The 18938-nt window shown below is 38.5% G+C and overlaps 6 protein-coding genes and 1 pseudogene across 6 annotated transcripts; 3 read left to right on the plus strand and 4 right to left on the minus strand.

The window, feature by feature from the left end:
* The first annotated feature begins 524 nt into the window (after positions 1-524).
* LOC141331430 (histone H3) lies at positions 525-935 on the plus strand. Its single transcript, XM_073836482.1, has one exon. It carries the CDS (start codon positions 525-527, stop codon positions 933-935), a length of 411 nt encoding a protein of 136 aa, XP_073692583.1.
* A 740-nt stretch (positions 936-1675) lies between these two features.
* Positions 1676-3318, plus strand: LOC141331433 (histone H2B-like). Its single transcript, XM_073836485.1, has one exon. The coding sequence runs from the start codon at positions 2872-2874 to the stop codon at positions 3244-3246; it is 375 nt and encodes a 124-aa protein (XP_073692586.1). The 5' UTR covers positions 1676-2871; the 3' UTR covers positions 3247-3318.
* On the plus strand, positions 1686-1997 carry LOC141331695 (histone H4). The gene has a single exon (XM_073836730.1). It carries the CDS (start codon positions 1686-1688, stop codon positions 1995-1997), a length of 312 nt encoding a protein of 103 aa, XP_073692831.1.
* A 2305-nt stretch (positions 3319-5623) lies between the features above and the next one.
* On the minus strand, positions 5624-11867 carry LOC141331696 (cell adhesion molecule CEACAM5-like). The gene is made up of 11 exons (XM_073836731.1): positions 11807-11867; positions 10149-10394; positions 9296-9619; positions 8653-8916; positions 7971-8259; positions 7596-7876; positions 7227-7505; positions 6679-6939; positions 6238-6483; positions 5762-5869; positions 5624-5679 (listed from the first exon to the last, which is right to left on the minus strand). Exons 1-11 carry the CDS (start codon positions 11865-11867, stop codon positions 5624-5626), a joined length of 2415 nt encoding a protein of 804 aa, XP_073692832.1.
* Positions 11868-14296: 2429 nt separating this feature from the next.
* On the minus strand, positions 14297-14737 carry LOC141331436 (histone H2B-like). Its single transcript, XM_073836488.1, has one exon. The coding sequence runs from the start codon at positions 14735-14737 to the stop codon at positions 14363-14365; it is 375 nt and encodes a 124-aa protein (XP_073692589.1). The 3' UTR covers positions 14297-14362.
* Positions 14738-15442: 705 nt separating this feature from the next.
* On the minus strand, positions 15443-15853 carry LOC141331432 (histone H3-like). The gene has a single exon (XM_073836484.1). The coding sequence runs from the start codon at positions 15851-15853 to the stop codon at positions 15443-15445; it is 411 nt and encodes a 136-aa protein (XP_073692585.1).
* A 789-nt stretch (positions 15854-16642) lies between these two features.
* The window catches only part of LOC141331425 (uncharacterized), a 126699-nt pseudogene continuing 124403 nt past the window's right edge, over positions 16643-18938 (minus strand).

The following is an 18938-nucleotide window of genomic DNA, read 5'->3' on the forward strand; positions in this document are numbered from 1 at the left end:
AGAGTAATTTCTTTCAACGTGTCCTTAAGTTAGCATAAACACCTTTTTTATTTTAAATGGTGCAATATTTTATCGGAGGTTCAGTTTGTTTTATTTCTTTAAATTAAGTGTAAATGTGGTCTTCAACAACAATTTCAATTAAAGTACCATGCTATATTGAGTTTAAATTCAGTACTAGTTTGTCTAATCGTACGATTAATTCCAAAGTCAAACTCTACACATGAAATTAGCTTTAAAGAAAATTACAAGATTGTGTACAAATTTAAAACCTATTTCGACACAAAGAGAACAAGCGCAAAACACATTTAGGCGGGAATCACAAACTGTCGTCTCTTGTTTGAAAACTGTAGACGCACTGTCATTGGTCAACTGTGATTTAGAGACGCCAGACAATAACCAATCAAATGCCTTTGGATCTACGCTGTCCAATGACCGCATGGCAGGCCTTGGCTTAAATTAAGCGTTGCATTCTTTGATTTCATTCGTTTTCTTTCTGCTTGAAGTAGTAGTGCATCTGTGAGAAAATGGCCAGAACCAAGCAAACCGCGCGTAAATCTACCGGAGGAAAAGCCCCGAGAAAACAGCTTGCAACCAAAGCAGCTCGTAAAAGCGCTCCGGCCACCGGTGGTGTTAAGAAGCCTCATCGTTACAGGCCCGGTACCGTGGCTTTGAGAGAGATTCGCCGTTATCAGAAATCTACTGAGCTATTGATTCGTAAACTGCCCTTCCAGCGTCTGGTGAGAGAAATCGCTCAAGATTTCAAGACGGATCTGCGTTTCCAGAGCTCAGCTGTAATGGCTCTACAGGAGGCTAGTGAGGCCTATTTGGTCGGTCTGTTTGAGGACACCAACTTGTGCGCCATCCACGCCAAGAGGGTGACCATCATGCCCAAAGACATCCAACTGGCCCGCCGCATTCGTGGAGAGCGCGCTTAAATGTTTTGTTGCATCTGCAATACAAACCCCAAAGGCTCTTTTAAGAGCCACCTCAAAATATCCATGAAAGATGATTTTCTTTTTATGTATAAGGTCCAAATAACGTAGCTGTGTTTTAAGTCTAGACTCATTTTAAGTTTAATTTGGTTCTAATTCCATATCAACTAAACCAAAGTGTTATAGTAAATATGCAGTGTGTATAATGAGAAGAAAAGTTACACCGCTAAATTACAAAAACAAAAAAAAAAACTTGTTCATAATTAAGCAGGGAAGTACAGGATGTGTGTATTAAACCTACGTCCTTAAACATGCTCTATCTGCAAGATAATTACATTCTTTGCTACTAATGTAAAAAGCAATTAAAAAAGCTTAAATATTTTTGTTTGCTTCATTTTTTTTGTTGCTGCCGTAATTCCTTTTACTCCGTAACTGGGAGTAACGTTACCTGGGGGAAAAAGGTTGAACATTTCTAATTATTCAACAATTCAAAAGATGTCAGAACATTTGTTTGGTGCTGCTAACAGAAGTGAATATTCTTCAAAGTGTTATTTTTTTATTTATAAATTTGTTTAAAATTATTTCCACATTCAAGCACCGGAAGACATGCTCAGATTTGAATAAGGCCTAACTGATGACGTTTAGTACCGCCCAGTATTGTGGTTTCAACTAGGTCCTATAGTCAAGCATAAAAGCTTCGCCTCTTCATAGTCTATCATACAATTTTTATTTTTGTGAAGAAAGTGTCTTACGATGTCTGGAAGAGGAAAAGGCGGCAAAGGACTTGGAAAAGGAGGCGCTAAGCGTCACCGAAAAGTTCTTCGTGATAACATCCAGGGAATCACTAAACCCGCTATTCGTCGTCTTGCTCGTCGTGGCGGAGTCAAGCGTATTTCTGGTCTGATCTACGAGGAAACCCGTGGTGTGTTGAAGGTGTTTCTGGAGAACGTTATTCGTGATGCTGTGACCTATACTGAACACGCTAAAAGAAAGACCGTTACCGCTATGGATGTTGTTTATGCTCTGAAACGACAGGGACGCACTCTGTACGGATTCGGAGGTTAAGTGATTTCTGAAAAGACAAACAACCAAAGGCTCTTTTAAGAGCCACCCACATTTTCGCACAAAGAGCAAGCTTCTAATTTGTTTAATCGTTAGTTGTGATATTGCATCAATGTTCAGCTTCAGTTGTGAGTTGTTCATTTGAAATGCAAAAAGGAAAATTCTAGTTAAGTTAATTATGTAACTTTCCATTAATTTAAATAAACACTTACGCGGCCCACATGAGTTTTTGTTTATCCTACTTTGACTCAGTGCTGCGGTCTAACTGCATTTGTAAACTGTGTGCATGGAAATGAAATTGAGTTAATTTCAGTAGTAAAAGTCCAACAATAAAGGCAGGTATTCTAATTGCATGTATAGAAAAATATATAAATGAAATACAACATTGTGTTTTTAAGTCAATAAGTGGTATTTGCAAAATTGTGTTGTGTTATGTGTAGAGTGCTGTGGGCTGCTTTGTGCCAGAAAGTAAGGAAAGGGCTGCTTTTTAGTCCCAACCAGTCTCGTTAAAATAGTACAGTAACATAACCTGCACTGTTCGTAGTTATTGTAGTTATTTTCTTGTGTTTGTGTGGGTTGTGCACGGCTTTGAATGCAGTTACAACGAACCATGAAACTTAATTTGTTATACATCTCGAAAAAGGCGGGAAAATGAAACAAAGAAACAGAACCAGATAAGCCGATGGGCGGGGTTAAAATTTTAGAGCAACTGATTGGCTTTAATCTGGCCAATGAAATCATTCTGTGGGTTGATCCATTGAGATAGACAATCACAGACCAGCATTTCCCCTTTCAAAATTTGCATACGATAGTGTATAAAAACCCATGTGTTCTGACAAACAATTATTCACATTCGTTACTTTGAGAGAGAAGGACAATGCCTGAACCAGCAAAGTCAGCGCCCAAGAAGGGCTCAAAGAAGGCCGTCACTAAGACCGCCGGTAAAGGAGGAAAGAAGCGCAGAAAGTCCAGGAAGGAGAGCTATGCTATCTACGTGTATAAAGTTCTGAAACAGGTTCATCCTGACACTGGAATCTCTTCCAAGGCGATGGGGATCATGAACTCTTTCGTCAATGACATCTTCGAGCGCATCGCCGGTGAGTCGTCTCGTCTCGCTCACTACAACAAGCGCTCCACCATCACATCGAGAGAGATCCAGACCGCTGTGCGTCTGCTGCTGCCCGGTGAACTGGCCAAACACGCCGTGTCTGAGGGCACAAAGGCTGTCACCAAGTACACCAGCTCCAAGTAAAGCTTCATCTGATCAAACCCAAAGGCTCTTTTAAGAGCCACCCATGTTGTCTTTCAAAAGAGCTTTTCCTGCACTTTTCAGGGATGTGATTTTTCCGGATTAATCCGGAATTCCGGATTTTTCGACCTGAAAATGTGACCTTTGTCACGTATTTGCGACCGTTCGCAAATGGCGGATGGCGAAGTATTCCGGACCGCAAGATGCGTCCATGCCGACCGTGAAAGCTTTTGACATAAAAAAAATGCCAAACGCTATTTCTAATAAATGCATTTATATCAAGCACTCTAGGGTCAGTGTTTGGGTACAATCTGTGCAGTGAGGAGAGTAGAGATCGGCAGACAGATGTAGCTTTCAGTGAGTGAAAAACGTAAATGGAAAAATGCATTATTTTGGGGTTACGTCGCAAAATATTGTAAATATAATTTTTATACTGTATTTTCATACATATATTTTTAACCACGACGGTGAGCCAATGGATATCACACAAGCAACGTGAAAACCGCACATATTAAAGTGAAAGTAAAAACAGCGCTTTCAGCATCTAATGTGCACATTCTCTAAGAGACAATGATAGACGAATATACTTCATATGCTGATATTAATTTACTTCCCTAATATTTCTCTTCTGCAAAATAAAAAGAAACGTATTTTGTGTAGGCTAGGGTTTTTGAAAGTCGGTTCTTGAAATAAAGCTCTTCAGTTTTATTGATGACTGTAGTGTTATTAGGGGTTAAGAAAGACTTAATTATTTGAGGTGGTCTTAAATGTGGGGACTGAAAGGCAAGAATTACGATGGAACTTTATAAGGTTATCCATTGAATAAATATGAGCGCTGCGCGTTTCAAAGTCAGCTGTGGCGCTGTTTTGTGTATCATTCTGATAGCGCCTCCTGCTGGAAGAGAATGATCTGACATTTTTAATCAGCTCTTACGTCTACTGTTGTCAAAAAGACCAATGTAAACAAATCAGTCAATGGTTTTAAGCACCAAACACGTAGAGTTGTAAATGTTATCTGATGGATCGACAAGATCATGTGTTATACAAATTTAAACAATTAAGGAAATAAAATATATGTTAATTAATATAATACTTGATTGACAATAATTGTTTAAATTAATATAAGAATTGAAGGACTCTTGAAGGCTGAAATGTGAATTTTATAATTTAAGAAATCTGTTTTGTTTTGTGAAATCTGCATCTCAATTGATAATCATGCTTTTTACAGTCATTTTAATAATTTATTTATTTATTAATTAAATTTTGTTCAGGTCTTTAAAAAAGTATTTAAATGTGTAGAATTTAAGATAAAATATGCTGCAGATACGCTGGTTTCGCAAAAAAAAAAAAAAAAAAAAACCATAGTTTTTTATATATAATTGTCTGGACCTCGGCTGGTGCGCAGGGTTCATTACTGGACCTTGAGCCGCTTTAGTTGAAGACCCCTGGATTAGATGATCGATTTTGAGTGTGTGTGTGTGTGTGTGTGTGGGGGGGGGGGGGGGGTATATTTTCCTGTCTTAGTATATTTTCCTGCTTTTTTGTCCTTAGCCAATCACATGCCTGACTTTTACCGAAATGACACTGATCTTTGAAAACATCTTTTTAGACTGTATGGTTTTTGTAGAGGTCTTTAGATAAAAAGTGAAAAACGCTTCCGATGCAGAATAAAGTTAAAAAGGTTTAATCTTAAAACGTTACTTTTTCATCAGCACAGGGTTTCTAAGTGTCTTACAGTTAAAAGAACGCATCTCAATCATTTGTTTTATGTGTTAAAGGTGCCATAGAATGCATTGAGAATTTCAAATTGTTCTGAGATCTACATAGAAGGTATATGGCATAGGAAAGGGCAAATGGTTTTACAGGTCCATTTACAACCCTAGGATTTGTCCCTAGTATGAAATAAGCTCTAAGTTACAGTGGAAGTTGTTTAAATGTTGACAGCAGCGATTTTGAAAAGTCAAACCATAATGTTCCTCCCTTTCAGTTCCTTTTCAATATATAAGACTGACATTTTTGTTTATTATTAGATGAACATATTTATTTACTCATGTTTTTAGAATATATATACATTAATTTCAACATTTATACAGAATGAAACTTTAATCTATAATGTTAACTAAATACTTAAGTAATCTGAAACAAGCAAATGGTGAACAAAACCATTGCCAAGTCTTATTGAAAGAACAGACATCACAAAGACTCAGCATCACTCAACATCACATCTTTTTTTGGACAAAAGGAGCATATAAAAGCAGAATAGCACGGTTAAAATATTGTTTAATGATAAAAGGTAAACTAAAATAAAAATAAGGTAAATCAAATATGTTGGTAGAAATAACCGTATGATAAACATTCTGACGTTTTAAAAGCGTTAATATCAGGTTGATGTTTCTTCTGTCACGGCATACTGGCTTTGGTCTTCAGCAGATGGAACTGTGAAGTACACAGAAAATATTTATTTAATTATTTATTTTTAGTTTGTAAAAAGACACTGAGATGGAGAGAGACCGGTTACCTCTTGCTCTGTAGCATTTGAACAGAAACACGATTGTGGCCAGCAGATACGGACAAACAGCCAGAAGAAAACTGAGGATGTTGAAGACAGACGTCTGAGGTTCTGACACTAAAAAAAAAGATAGACAAGCCAAACAAAGTACATTACTGAACAATATAGCTATATTAAAGGCCCATTGGTTGTAAGTAACTTTCCACAAACTAAATTATAGCTTAACTTAATGTCTATATGCAACCTCAGTGTTGTTGTGCTTTAATCAAAACATTATCTTCCTTAATCATAATAGACAATGCTGAAAAATGAACAATTAGTCTGGTATGGCACTTTTGTTTACCTGTATATTGATTTATGGTAATTTATTTCAATGTTCATAAGGGGATACACCAATCTGCTGCTTTATAAACGACTGTCAATAACTGTTTGATCATGAATGAAATCAAATCAGCTGACAGAGACTGAACTCCACTGACTCTCACCTCTGACTGAGATCCAGCTGTGGAGTGACTGTCCTCTCTCTGTTTTACAGTAGTAGAAACCCTCATGTGACTTTGAGACAGTAGTGATGCTCATTTCTCCTGTCGTCTGATTCTGGACGAGTGATCCGTCTTTATAGAAATCAGCTCTGAGGATGGAGGAGTTTGTAGATCGATGTAAACAGTGTAGAGTCAGAGTATCTCCCTCAATCACAGGATCAACAGAACTCACCAGAATCACATCACCATCTACACAACACAAGAAAAGTGCATGTGCTTATGGCAAATAGTAAGAAGAAATCAAAACAATATCAAAACAGATCATGAGCAAAAACACTGATATTATGTATTGAATTGTACTTTTCATGGACTAATTTTTTAAAGTGGCATTTAAAGGCGTGGAAAAACTCATTCAGTCATGTTGAGCTTAGAAACAAGACTCACCATGTACAGTGATGTTGAGAGGATGACGTTTGTCTCCAGATTCAGACTGACACCAGTAAACTCCAGTGTCAGATGTGCTGAGAGAGACGATTCGACATGTAGATCCTTCTTGTTTTGAACAATCTTCTGTGTTTCTGTCTGTGTATCTTCTCACTGTCCATCCAGAGTTACTCTGATCCTCACAGCTCAGAGAGAGAGACTCAGATGAGAAGTGTTGACTTCTGCTGGGACTGACCACCAGAGAGATATGGGACGATTTACCTGAAAAGAGAAACATCTCACTCAAAATTGACAGCACACAGATTTCTGTAATAAAATCACTTGTATTTAAGTACAATTAAGTTAAAATGTAGCACTGAAGTTTGAAATAAGAAAGGCCTTGTTGTGCATATGAGTGTGTATTTGATAGTTCTTCTGATCTGAGTATTGGAGGAAAGTAAGAGGAGGTTTTTGACGTTTGCATTGGATTCAGATGGTTTTGTTCCCTTAAACTAGAGTGCAACTAAACACAAATGAATACAAGCATTAATACTGTCCCACAGACTCACTAGTGATCCACAGTGGCTGTGTGTTACTGTAGTTTGTGTAATAGGCCGGTGGTCCTCTCTCTGCTCTGCACGTATAAACTCCTGTGTGCTGTAGAGCAGCAGGACTGAGAGTGTAAGAGCCTCCAGCTCCTCTGCTGCTGTCTGACAGATGATCATCATCTCTGAACCAGCTGAACGTCCAGCCTGTAGAGGAGCCTGTAACCTCACAGATCAGAGTCACTGAGTCTCCTTCAGTCAGCCACAGCTGTGGAGACACTCGCACTGCTGCCTGAGCTTCAGCTGAACAAAACATGAGGAGTTATAGAGCCACAGAGAAACTGAGAGAGAAGCTGTTCACACTGATAATAATGAACAAACACACAAACTCACCTGATACAGTCAGTGTAACAGCATCACTGCGCTGAGAGCTTTGTGTCCCCATCTGTCCTGTACAGGTGTATTTACTGCGGTGAAAGTGATCAACACTGCTGATGTTCAACTCTTGTGTTGAGATTCGGCTGACAGAGTTTTTATATTGGTAGTTTGTTCCCTCTGTTTCCCATCTGTATGTCCACTCAGTGTCTCCTCCCCACTTTATATCACATCTGAGAGTGACTGTTTCTCCTCTGAACACTCGTTCATCAGGCCGTACCGTCACCACAGCTTTAGGACTCACTGTACAAACACAGATTACTGCATTTATTTTTGAATTCAAGTTTTAGAAGTTCAGTAGATTGTCTCTGATCTGTGTGTTGTGTCACATACTATGATCTCTCACCTGTAACATTTACCCACAGTGCATCACTGTATTGTGTGTAGTAGACTGGTTTTCCTCTTCCAGCTCTACACCAGTACTGGCCTCCATCAGACACTGAATCAATCTTCACTCTGTAGGAGTTTGTTTCTGTCTTCTTTGTCTCAGAGTTCAGTGTGTGTTTGTACCAGTAAAAGTCCCACCCAGTGGACAGATCCATGCGACAGGTCAAAGTCACTGTGCTTCCTGTCAGTGCAGCTCCTGCAGGATCTGATGTGAGTTCAGGCTTTGGCTTTAGACCTGCAGGAGAACAAGAACAGATTCAGATCCTGAAGAGTCAACATGTTAGAAAAATCTTTGATTGTCTGCATCAGAAAAATTATTCTGTCATACATCCTGCAGATTTAACATTAAGCTTAATCTTTATAAAAACAGGTGTTTGCCTAGAGAAGAAAACAAAAACAAATGAGCATGGTTACGTTTTACTGAATAGTGAAAAACTGAATAGTGAACTACTGAGGAGTGAGGATTCATATGCATATGCAGTTCTGCATCCAAAAGTATTCAGCCCTTTAAAAATAACAGATGTGTCTGATACAAAAGAGAAGTGTAGAGCCATAAATACTGTTTTAAATAAGCCAAAAAATAATGATGTCAAATGAGCATTAAGCATATCTGAATATAAACACTCACCTGATACAGTCAGTGTAACAGCAGGACTGATGTCTGATCTCTGTGAGTCTGATCTCTCTCCTCTACAGCTGTATTGACCACTATCAGACACAGATGTGATGCTGTAGACTCTCTCAGTGACGTGTTTGATGACTGAACCATCTTTAAACCAGCTGTATGTCCACTGAATGTTTCCTCCTCCCTGTATGTCACATGTGAGAAAGACTGTTTCTCCTCTGAACACACGCTGATCTGGACTCACCTTCACTACAGGTGTTGGTCTCACTGTATTAATACACATAGGAGTAAATATGATCATTAGTAATGAACTCAATTTAAGAGTGAAAACACTCTTAAATATCAAGTTTTTCCAGGGAATATTTGTAAACTAAATAAATAAGAATACAAATTGAATAAAATATTGGATAGAAAAAATCATTACATTGTTTTGTTTTCACATGCAGCTTTCCAGCATTTACATGTGATGAGGTCATGTGACAACTATAGTTGAAAAGTTAGAATTAATTATGATATGAACACATACTATACTAAACTCCAACCAGTAAGCAGCAAAACAGTATTTAATTCTGATCAAAACCACAGGTTGACAACTAGATGTGTAATTATAGAGTGAGATTAGGGGGGAAATGATATTTCAGCTCACCCGTCACAGCTAGAAAAACAGCAGAGCTTAAATGTGATGATTCTGGTTTTCCACCTCTCTGTCCTCTACACCAGTATTGATCCTGATCAGACTCAGTAGCTGCTCTGATAGTAAGAGTGTCTCTGTTTACAGTGTAACGATCAGACATCTGTAACAATACACCGTGTGTGCCTTTATACCACTCATATCTCCACTCGTACATCTGGTAATATGTCCAGTCATATCTCCAGTTACTGTAAGACTCGATCACACACTTCAGATTGACTGTCTCTCCAGTGAATACAGGACTGTCTGGTGTCACAGTCAGTGTAGATGTGGGTAAATCTGTAAACAAAATAAAAATTATAGTCCATCACTAATTACAAATCACACTATAAAAACATATATATATATATATATATAGTACTGTAATTTATTAGTTTAGTTTAGTTTACTTTTTAATTATGTTAGATCAGATTATTTTTGACCCAACTTGTTTATCACATTGATTTGAATAATTTTATTTTGTACCATATTGATGTGAAAATACAAAAAGCTGTTCTGTTATTAAAATATTAATGCACATTTTCAGTGGGACTTCAAGGGTCAAATGGGTTTGGCTGACAAAACAGTACAAACATTCATAAACATGAAAACAGCCATGAAATTTACATGGCCATGGTTTGAATTTCTTTCTTTCTTTCTTTCTTTCTTTCTTTCTTTCTTTCTTTCTTTCTTTCTTTCGATTCGAATACATGGATACAGTGTTTATTAACTTGCATAATTATTTGTCTTGTAAATGGTCAAATTGATATAGTGGTGCGTTTGATTTTTGATTTCAATGAACATTAAACATTTGAATATGAACACTCACCTGATACAGTGAGTGTAACAGCATCACTGATGCTCTTAACTTCACAGCTGTATGTACCACTGTTAGACTCATCAGATGTGATGGTGTAGACTCTCTCAGTGACGTGTCTGATGACTGAACCATCTTTAAACCAGCTGTATGTCCACTGAATGTTTCCTCCTTCCTGTATGTCACATGTGAGAGTGACTGTCTCTCCTCTGAACACACGCTGATCTGGACTCACCTTCACTACAGGTTTTGCTTCCACTGAGTTAAAACATTAAAAAGATTTTATCACTGGATTAAAAATCAAGCAATATAATTGTTGTTTTTTGTTGTTCATTTCCAGTTTGTGGGTGAACACAGACTGATGTCAGCAGGGGCACCATACACTCTTAAAATAAAGGTGCTTTAAAAGGTTCTTTACAGTGATGCCACAGAAGAACCTTTTTTTGGTTCCACAAACAACCATTCAGTCAAAGGTTCTTTAAAAAAAAAAAAAAAAAAAAAAAAAAAACATCTCTTTCTTACCTTTTTATAATCTGAAGAACTTTCTTTAGCCACAAAGAACCTTTTATAAAACAGAATGGTTCTTCAGATGTTAAAGGTTCTTAATGGCACATTTAGACAAAAAGGGTTCTTTTATGGCATTGCGGTTCCCGACCACGATGGGCCCCCCAACACTGCACATTTTGCCTCTCTCCTTTGTCTGACACACCCATTTCAGGTCTTGGAGTCTCTACTAATGAGCTGATCATCTGAATCAGGTATGTTTGATTAAGGAGACATGGAAAACATGCACTGTTGGGGGGCCTCCAGGAATGTGGATGGGAACCACTGGCATTGTGAAGCACCTTTATTTTTAAGAGTGTAATGGGGGAAAGTGAGGACGATCCTAAGGGCCCTGGTCAGAAAGGGGGACCCAAGTCAATATGCTATTCAGGGGTCCAGAAACCAAGTGCCGCCCTTGGATGTCAGTAATCATCTTTGGTTATTTTCAGAGACAGGACTGTCATTATTGTACATTATTGTAGCGATGAAACACATCTGTGTCCATGAGCTTATTGGCTAATATTTGGGGTTCATTTGGCTGTAATCACATTCATATGTTTACCTGTTATGCTTAAAGCTGAGGGATGTGAACAAAACAAATGAACAAATGAATTATTTACCTTGAATGAGCCCAGAGTGGCTGCATAACAGCATCAGCACTAAACATAGTACAAATACAGAAATGAAGCATTTATTAAAAAAAAAAAAAAAAGATATGGAGTGGTTGTAAATGCAAAAATATGACAATTTTCATATTTTGGTTCAGTTCACTTTTTATTTATGATTAAACTGTGTGTTATGGTTATTCTATAGGAGTTGTTTACAAACTTGTGCTCACATAATGCTGCACCATTCTTTATTATAGTGAAATACATCGATCGGACACAACATTATGATCACCTTCCTAACATTTTACACAATAATAAGAATACATTTGTAAATAAAATTCATTTTATTTTCAGCTGACAATCATGTGACTAGCCACGTGAGCAGCATGTACACGGGATCACAGAACTTGCTTTCCTATGAACATGCTTTTCTTCAGATTGCCATCTGAATGCATGAGGTTTATCAATGAGGTGATATGTAAATTTATTTTTAAATATGTCCATATGAGAAACAATTACCGTCCGAGTAGGGCTTTTGAGGACAAAATGTTCCCTTGGGGCCTGCACTAACAGGTGCCATATTGAAGAGATAATCAGTGTTATTATTCCTCCAACCTTGATCAAACTCACCTGCCTGTAACTTTCTAGTAATGATGAAGAGCTTGATTAGCTTGTTCAGGTGTATTTGATTGGGGTTGGAGCTAAACTCTGCAGGAAAATGGACCTCGAGGGCCAGAGTTGAGAACTCCTGCTCTAGACTATTGTAAAGCTATTCTGGCTGGACTTCCAGCATGTGCCATCAAGCTCTCTTTGCTACAAATACAGATGCAGTTACACCTCTCTTCATCTCTCCTCATTGGTTAACAGTTACTGCTCGCATCAAGTTCAGCACATGAACAACAGTAGATGCTTATCTGCTGAACAACGTCTTTTTCAGACCACAAAAGGGGAAACTGTAAACAATGTCTTGCTTCTGCTTCTCCATATAATGACAGTGCATAGCGACAACAGTTTTTCTAAATTATGATTTATGTTAGCAAACCCTCCAGAAGACACTGAAAGAATGGTGCACTCTCATTGCATTATTCTGTGATAAGTTTGTATCTTTTTTTTTTTTTTTTTTTTTTTTGCGGCTGGTCGCTACACACTGTATCATATCATCAAAAAAACACAAGTAGGACTATTCCGTATTTGTAAGTTGGTTTAAAAAAAAAAATGCTGTATGTATAAATTTAATTGTTAATAAAATACAATAAAATACTTACAGAGGGCGAGGGACAGTGCACTGGACCCCATACTGCCACAATGCTGTGTGTTCAAAACCAGATACTTCCTGTGATGTGATGCCAACTCCTTACTTCAAGGAAGAGGGTGGGTCTAGAGAGAGAGACAGAAAAAATATTTATTTTTTTAACAGAGATATTTAACTTTTCTTTTAGTACATTTATATACTAAATGCAACAGCCTCATACACAACAGATATTAAAGTATATTGATAAGACTGGTTCACCTATTGATTAAACTAGAATAGGAGCATCATGGTGCACCTTCACCATCCCCATCTTCGCTTAGTTCAGGTCTTCTCTTACAAATTTCTGTAAAAGCTGAAAATCACTGTTTGTTTAATGGAATTCACTAGCTTACTAGTAAATATTAAATAGAAATTAAATAAAAATATACATTAATACATTTGAAGATACTTTGTTTTCATAAAAAATCAAAGAAACAAACAAACAAACATGATCACTTGAGGCATTTCAACACATATTAGTGACTCCGCTGTCTGAAGTTTATTTCCAATTTTCTGAATTAATTTTTGACTACAACAAGATATAAAACATGTTAATTTGTTTCCCACATGTGTATTAGTAATGAAGTGAGAAGTGTGGTTTCCTGAATAAAAATAGCCTAAAACAGAGCAGAAGTCAAACCAGAAACAGAGCAGAAGTTAAACCACAATAACTAGCTCAGGCATCATTTTCTCAGGCCTCTTAAGCATTCAAGCATGGATAGAAACAGTTTTTATATTTCTTGTAGCCTCTGCGTCATTGCTGTTATTATTATTATTATTAAAGTTATATTGTATGAAAACAAAACTTGGTAATAGATTTACTCACACTGTCAGAAAGCATGACACAATATTGACTGAGAAAAACAGAAGGTTACACTGGCTAAACCCACCATTTTGTTGTTGGCTCCTTGGCGAAGTTGCCTACATTTTGTTCCTCTTTTGTCAGTTGCTTTAACTGTAAGCAGCCTCTGCTACTATAAATGAGCGGAGAATGCATGTGTGTAAAGGTTTCCAAATATAAGAGATGATGCAGTCCTAAATATTCTCAGTATCCAAGTTTAAACCACAGAGACATGCAGGAATTCTGACCCATCTAACAACCAGATCTGCCTTCACAAAGTATTCTTTGAACAAAACTAATAAAACCTAAGCGCTGTGAAAACAGGTGAAATGTGCCTTGCCCTGCTGTTAAAAGCAGCTAAAATTAGCTTAAACTGTTGGCTGGTCTTACCCATCTCTCAGTGCAATTTACAGTTAAAGGAAGTGAAAATCAGACGCACACTTAAAGATGATTGAGTCCCTCATGTCCTTCCCGAAGGCCTAATTCCAACTAAAGTTTACCTTGCCACATATACTTCTAATTGCACCACAGAAAGTCAGTTGCCATAGACATGTACCTCAATAACTGGTATGGGTCCAGCAGCTAAACTTAAAGTAGGTTAAAACTGACAATCAGGATGGTTCAGAGAATCATTGGGTCACCCCTGCTCTCCATCCAGACATTTACTTCTAATCTAGAACAAGGAAACAACTAAAGAATCAAGGACCATTCTCTTATTGAACTTTCCTCTGGTAGATTCCAGAACAAAAGTAAACTTACATATAAAACGTTTTAGAGACTTACTGATTTGTTTGAGAAATTCTCAAGAAAGCAGCAGCACATGAATTATTCTAATCTACTCACAAGAGTAAGTATATTAAAGCAGAAAATGCGGCAAAGCTCTTTTGAAGACAATATGGGTGGCTCTTAAAAGAGCCTTTGGGTTCGCTGATCAGATGAAGCTTTATTTGGAGCTGGTGTATTTGGTCACCGCCTTTGTGCCCTCAGACACGGCGTGTTTGGCCAGTTCACCGGGCAGCAGCAGACGCACAGCGGTCTGGATCTCTCTCGATGTGATGGTGGAGCGCTTGTTGTAGTGAGCGAGACGAGATGATTCACCGGCGATGCGCTCGAAGATGTCGTTGACGAAAGAGTTCATGATCCCCATCGCCTTGGAAGAGATTCCAGTGTCAGGATGAACCTGCTTCAGGACTTTATACACGTAGATAGCATAGCTCTCCTTCCTGGACTTTCTGCGCTTCTTTCCTCCTTTACCGGCGGTCTTAGTAACGGCCTTCTTTGAGCCCTTTTTGGGCGCGGACTTTGCTGGTTCAGGCATTGTTTTCCGTTCTCAAAGTAACGAATATGAGTAAAGGTTTGCTAGAACACACGGGTTTTTATACACTGTCATATGCTAATTTGGAAAGGAGAAAACGGCGCTCAGTGATTGCATATCTTCATGGACCAACCCACAGGATGACTTCATTGGCCATTTTAAAGTTATATGATACGTAGAAGAGCCAATCAGATGCTTTAAAATTTTAGCTCCGCCCATTGCCTTATGTTTGACAACTGCCATCCCCCTTTCGATTCCGTTGCTTTGTTTGATTTTCCCGCATTTTTTCAAAACGTAGAAGTATTGTTAATCACACATTCCAGGGTAAATTTATATTAGGACCTAGTATATCAGCCTTTATTTTAAATCAGGAAAAACTAATCTATTAAAGCTTATTCCGCAATGCTCACGCCATAATTTTTACCATTTGGAAACGTGTTCTTTGTGTGAAAATGTGAAGCTCTTATGGTTTAGTGATTCAAACATTTAACGTTACTGTTTTTCATAAACTAATTTGCATACTTCGAAAGCAAACAAATTAGTAGTTTCAAAGTGCTGCTAACAACAAAATTATCAGTAATTAAAATATAAACATGCCTTAACTTATTTGTTCAAACAGACAACAAGTCACTGAAGAAAATCATCTTTCAAGAGACATTGAGGTGGCTCTTAAAAGAGCCTTTGGAGTTTGTGGCTGAGACAACTAATTTAAGCGCGCTCTCCGCGGATGCGGCGGGCCAGCTGGATGTCTTTGGGCATGATGGTCACCCTCTTGGCGTGGATGGCACACAAGTTGGTGTCCTCAAACAGACCGACCAAATAGGCTTCACTAGACTCCTGCAGGGCCATAACAGCTGAGCTCTGGAAACGTAGATCAGTCTTGAAATCTTGAGCGATTTCTCTCACCAGACGCTGGAAGGGCAGTTTGCGAATCAGCAACTCAGTGGATTTCTGATAACGGCGAATCTCTCTCAAAGCCACGGTACCGGGCCTGTAACGATGAGGCTTCTTAACACCACCGGTAGCGGGTGCACTCTTACGAGCGGCTTTAGTAGCCAGTTGTTTTCTCGGGGCTTTGCCTCCGGTGGATTTACGAGCGGTTTGCTTGGTTCTGGCCATTGTTTTAAAGTAACTCCTAACGCTACTTCAAAAATCACGAAAGAAACAGATAACGGCGCACAGAGAGTGACAGGCTTATTTAAGATCAGCGCTGCCATGCGCTGATTGGGCGGAGTAGCTTCAAGGCATTCCATTGGTTATTGTCTGGCGTTTCGAAATAAAAGCTGGCCAATGACTGTGCGTCTCATGATTTCAAACAGTTTGTGGTTCCCGCCCAGTTGTTCTTTAGTCTGTTTGGTTTTGTTCAGGCAAAACTACAAAAATAGACCAAAGCTGCACAATGTATATTTTATTTCCTTTTTTTTTTTTAAAGTGTAGGCTATACATCTTTGTATCGTGTAATATTTTAGCAATATAGTATACGTATAGTAAAGATACGTATCTTCTTAACACATCGTGATTAAACAATTATTCACTGCAGGAAATCACTGCACTATAATTAGACATACAATACGGTATGTTTTTTTCTCTCTATTAAAATCGGTTTATTACTGTAGTGTAAAGCAAACACAAATGAGAAAATGTCACTGCCGAGGCTACTATAGATTTTTTTAGTTTTTAAACGCACTTATATAGATAAAGCACTCTCTAAATTACTTTCTTTTAAATCAAGATTGAAGTGTCCTCTCTGGAGGGGAACATTTCATTTGGTAGAGGTCATACAGCTATTTTTAGTAGTTTAATTAAGCAGAACTCTAGACTTTTGATCGGATAAAAGAAAACACTCTCTCATAGAAAAAATAGATGGCTCTTAAAAGAGCCTTTGGTTTGAAGACGATGTCAGTCAGTTTACTTCGCCTTGGCTGGCTTCTCAGTTTTCTTGGGCAACAGCACGGCCTGAATGTTGGGCAGCACTCCGCCCTGAGCGATGGTCACTCCACCCAGAAGTTTGTTCAGCTCCTCGTCGTTGCGCACCGCCAGCTGTAGGTGACGGGGAATAATACGGGTTTTCTTGTTGTCCCGAGCGGCGTTTCCAGCCAACTCCAGGATCTCAGCAGTCAGATACTCGAGCACAGCGGCCAAATATACTGGAGCTCCAGCACCAACGCGCTCAGCATAGTTGCCTTTGCGGAGAAGCCTGTGAACACGACCGACGGGGAACTGCAATCCAGCTCTGGAGGAGCGAGTCTTGGCCTTAGCGCGGGCTTTTCCACCGGTTTTACCTCTTCCACTCATTGTTTTTAACAACTGTTCTGACTGATCACAGTACAATAACAATACCACAGACTTCCGTGATCTGACTTTTAAAAGAAAGAATGCCAGTCTCCTATTGGCTAGACTCTGAATACGTTCCAAGCCAATCAGTGAACTCTCCTTCAAACTCCAAACCCAACCCCCTTTTCGCTACTGACTTCTGACAAGTTCAAGCACATGTCAATGCCTCGATTACGGTTTTATTTAATGTCTTCTTACATTATTGTTTCTTAATTAGTATTTTTTTTTGTTTGAGTGTTTAAGTACATTTAATGACTATTTTTATGTATTGCATTTATGTATAAACTGTGCTATATGAACTTGTCTTGCATGTTTATTATTTTATTGTCTGATTTATTATTATTAATAACAATAATTTATTCTTTATTTATTTAAACTTATTTAGACTTATTTAAACTCAATAGTTTCATAGTTTACTTGTAAAAACTCGCAAACATACACATACACAAACAATTTGTACTTGAACATAAAGTCATAATGTTGCAGCCATGGCAACAATGACATTTTCCTTGGACAAATGGCCGATGATATAATGCTCCTTATCACAGAAACAGAGCGGGGGTTCTTAACTCTGGCCTTCAAGGTTCACTCACAACCTTGATCAAACTCACCTGCCAGTACATTTCTATTAATCCTGAAGATATTGATTAGCTTGTTCACGTGTGTTTGATTAGAGTTGGATCTTAATTCTTTCTTGGCCTTCTTAAGAGATTTTTTTAGCAATATGTTTTTTGGTTTCTTGGCTTTAGGAACGGCTTTTATAGTGGGATTTGTCTTGGTCTCGGCTTGTTCCATGTTGAGTTTGAACGAGCCAGAGGCATAACACAGATGTTTGTCTTTTCTCCCCTTGTATTTGGAACAAAACTGAAGTGGCAACATTGTTAGGTGGAGTAAAACCACACTGAGTAGATGTGTTGAACTTTAGTGAAAGTGAAAATCATGACGTATTGTCAAGTATGGTGACCCATACTTGAAATTGGTCCTCTGCATTTAACCCATCCAAGTGCACACACACAGCAGTCAAGTCAAGTCAAGTCACCTTTATTTATATAGCGCTTTTTACAATACAGATTGTGTCAAAGCAATTGCACAGTATTTAAACAGCACCATAGTGTGTAAGTAACGCATTATTGTAACAATCAATTTTCAGTTAAAGGCAGTTCATCAATGAATTCAGTGATATCATCATTCAGTTCAGTTCAAATAGTATACAATATCGCTGGAAAGTGTCCCCAACTAAGCAAGCCAGAGGCGACAGCGGCAAGGAACCAAAACTCCACAGGTGACAGAGATGGAGAAAAAAACCTTGGGAGAAACCAGGCTCAGTCGGGGGACCAGTTCTCCTCTGGCCAGACCAAACAACAGTTTGTACCAATGTCCGATTGTAGAGAACTCATCAGGATCCCGTGGTGTAGCACCGATGGCCGTCAAGGTTGGCGAGGTCTTTATTGATGATCCGCCTTTGGAGCTCATCCGGCTATTGAAGTCATCTCCAGGTGGTGATCCATGATCTAAGCTGGGTACGGACTGGATCCGGGGGACTGCAGTGACCATCTGATCCGGATACAGGCTGGGTCTGGTGGCTACGGTGACCTCGGAATAAGAATGAAACAGACTAATATTAGCGTAGATGCCATTCTTTTTACGATGCAACGAGTGCATCAGATGTTATGGGAGGTGTTTTCGGTTCCAGCTGACCTAATTAATGCAGCCTAACAATCCTTTAACGGATTTGAATTATCCCTTACAGAAAAACCACATGAATTTCACATGTGTCCACATGTTTTCCACATGTGATCACATGTTTTCCACATGTGGTCACATGTGTCCACAAATTTTCCACATTTGCAACATAATAGAGCACATGTGG

This window comes from Garra rufa, chromosome 3 (genome assembly GCF_049309525.1).
Source record: "Garra rufa chromosome 3, GarRuf1.0, whole genome shotgun sequence".
NCBI lineage: Eukaryota > Metazoa > Chordata > Actinopteri > Cypriniformes > Cyprinidae > Garra > Garra rufa.

Bases quoted from the DNA above. Each gene is read 5' to 3' on its own strand.
- LOC141331432 (XM_073836484.1), bottom strand. From the start codon at position 15,853: ATGGCCAGAACCAAGCAAACCGCTCGTAAATCCACCGGAGGCAAAGCC.
- LOC141331436 (XM_073836488.1), bottom strand. From the start codon at position 14,737: ATGCCTGAACCAGCAAAGTCCGCGCCCAAAAAGGGCTCAAAGAAGGCC.
- LOC141331696 (XM_073836731.1), bottom strand. From the start codon at position 11,867: ATGGCACCTGTTAGTGCAGGCCCCAAGGGAACATTTTGTCCTCAAAAG. The intron at 9,620-10,148 runs GTGAGTGTTCAT...TTTTGTTTACAG, and splicing joins TGTTACACTCACTGTATCAG to ATTTACCCACATCTACACTG. The intron at 5,870-6,237 runs GTGAGAGTCAGT...CTTTTTTTTTAG, and splicing joins CAGCTGGATCTCAGTCAGAG to TGTCAGAACCTCAGACGTCT.
- LOC141331695 (XM_073836730.1), top strand. From the start codon at position 1,686: ATGTCTGGAAGAGGAAAAGGCGGCAAAGGACTTGGAAAAGGAGGCGCT.
- LOC141331433 (XM_073836485.1), top strand. From the start codon at position 2,872: ATGCCTGAACCAGCAAAGTCAGCGCCCAAGAAGGGCTCAAAGAAGGCC.
- LOC141331430 (XM_073836482.1), top strand. From the start codon at position 525: ATGGCCAGAACCAAGCAAACCGCGCGTAAATCTACCGGAGGAAAAGCC.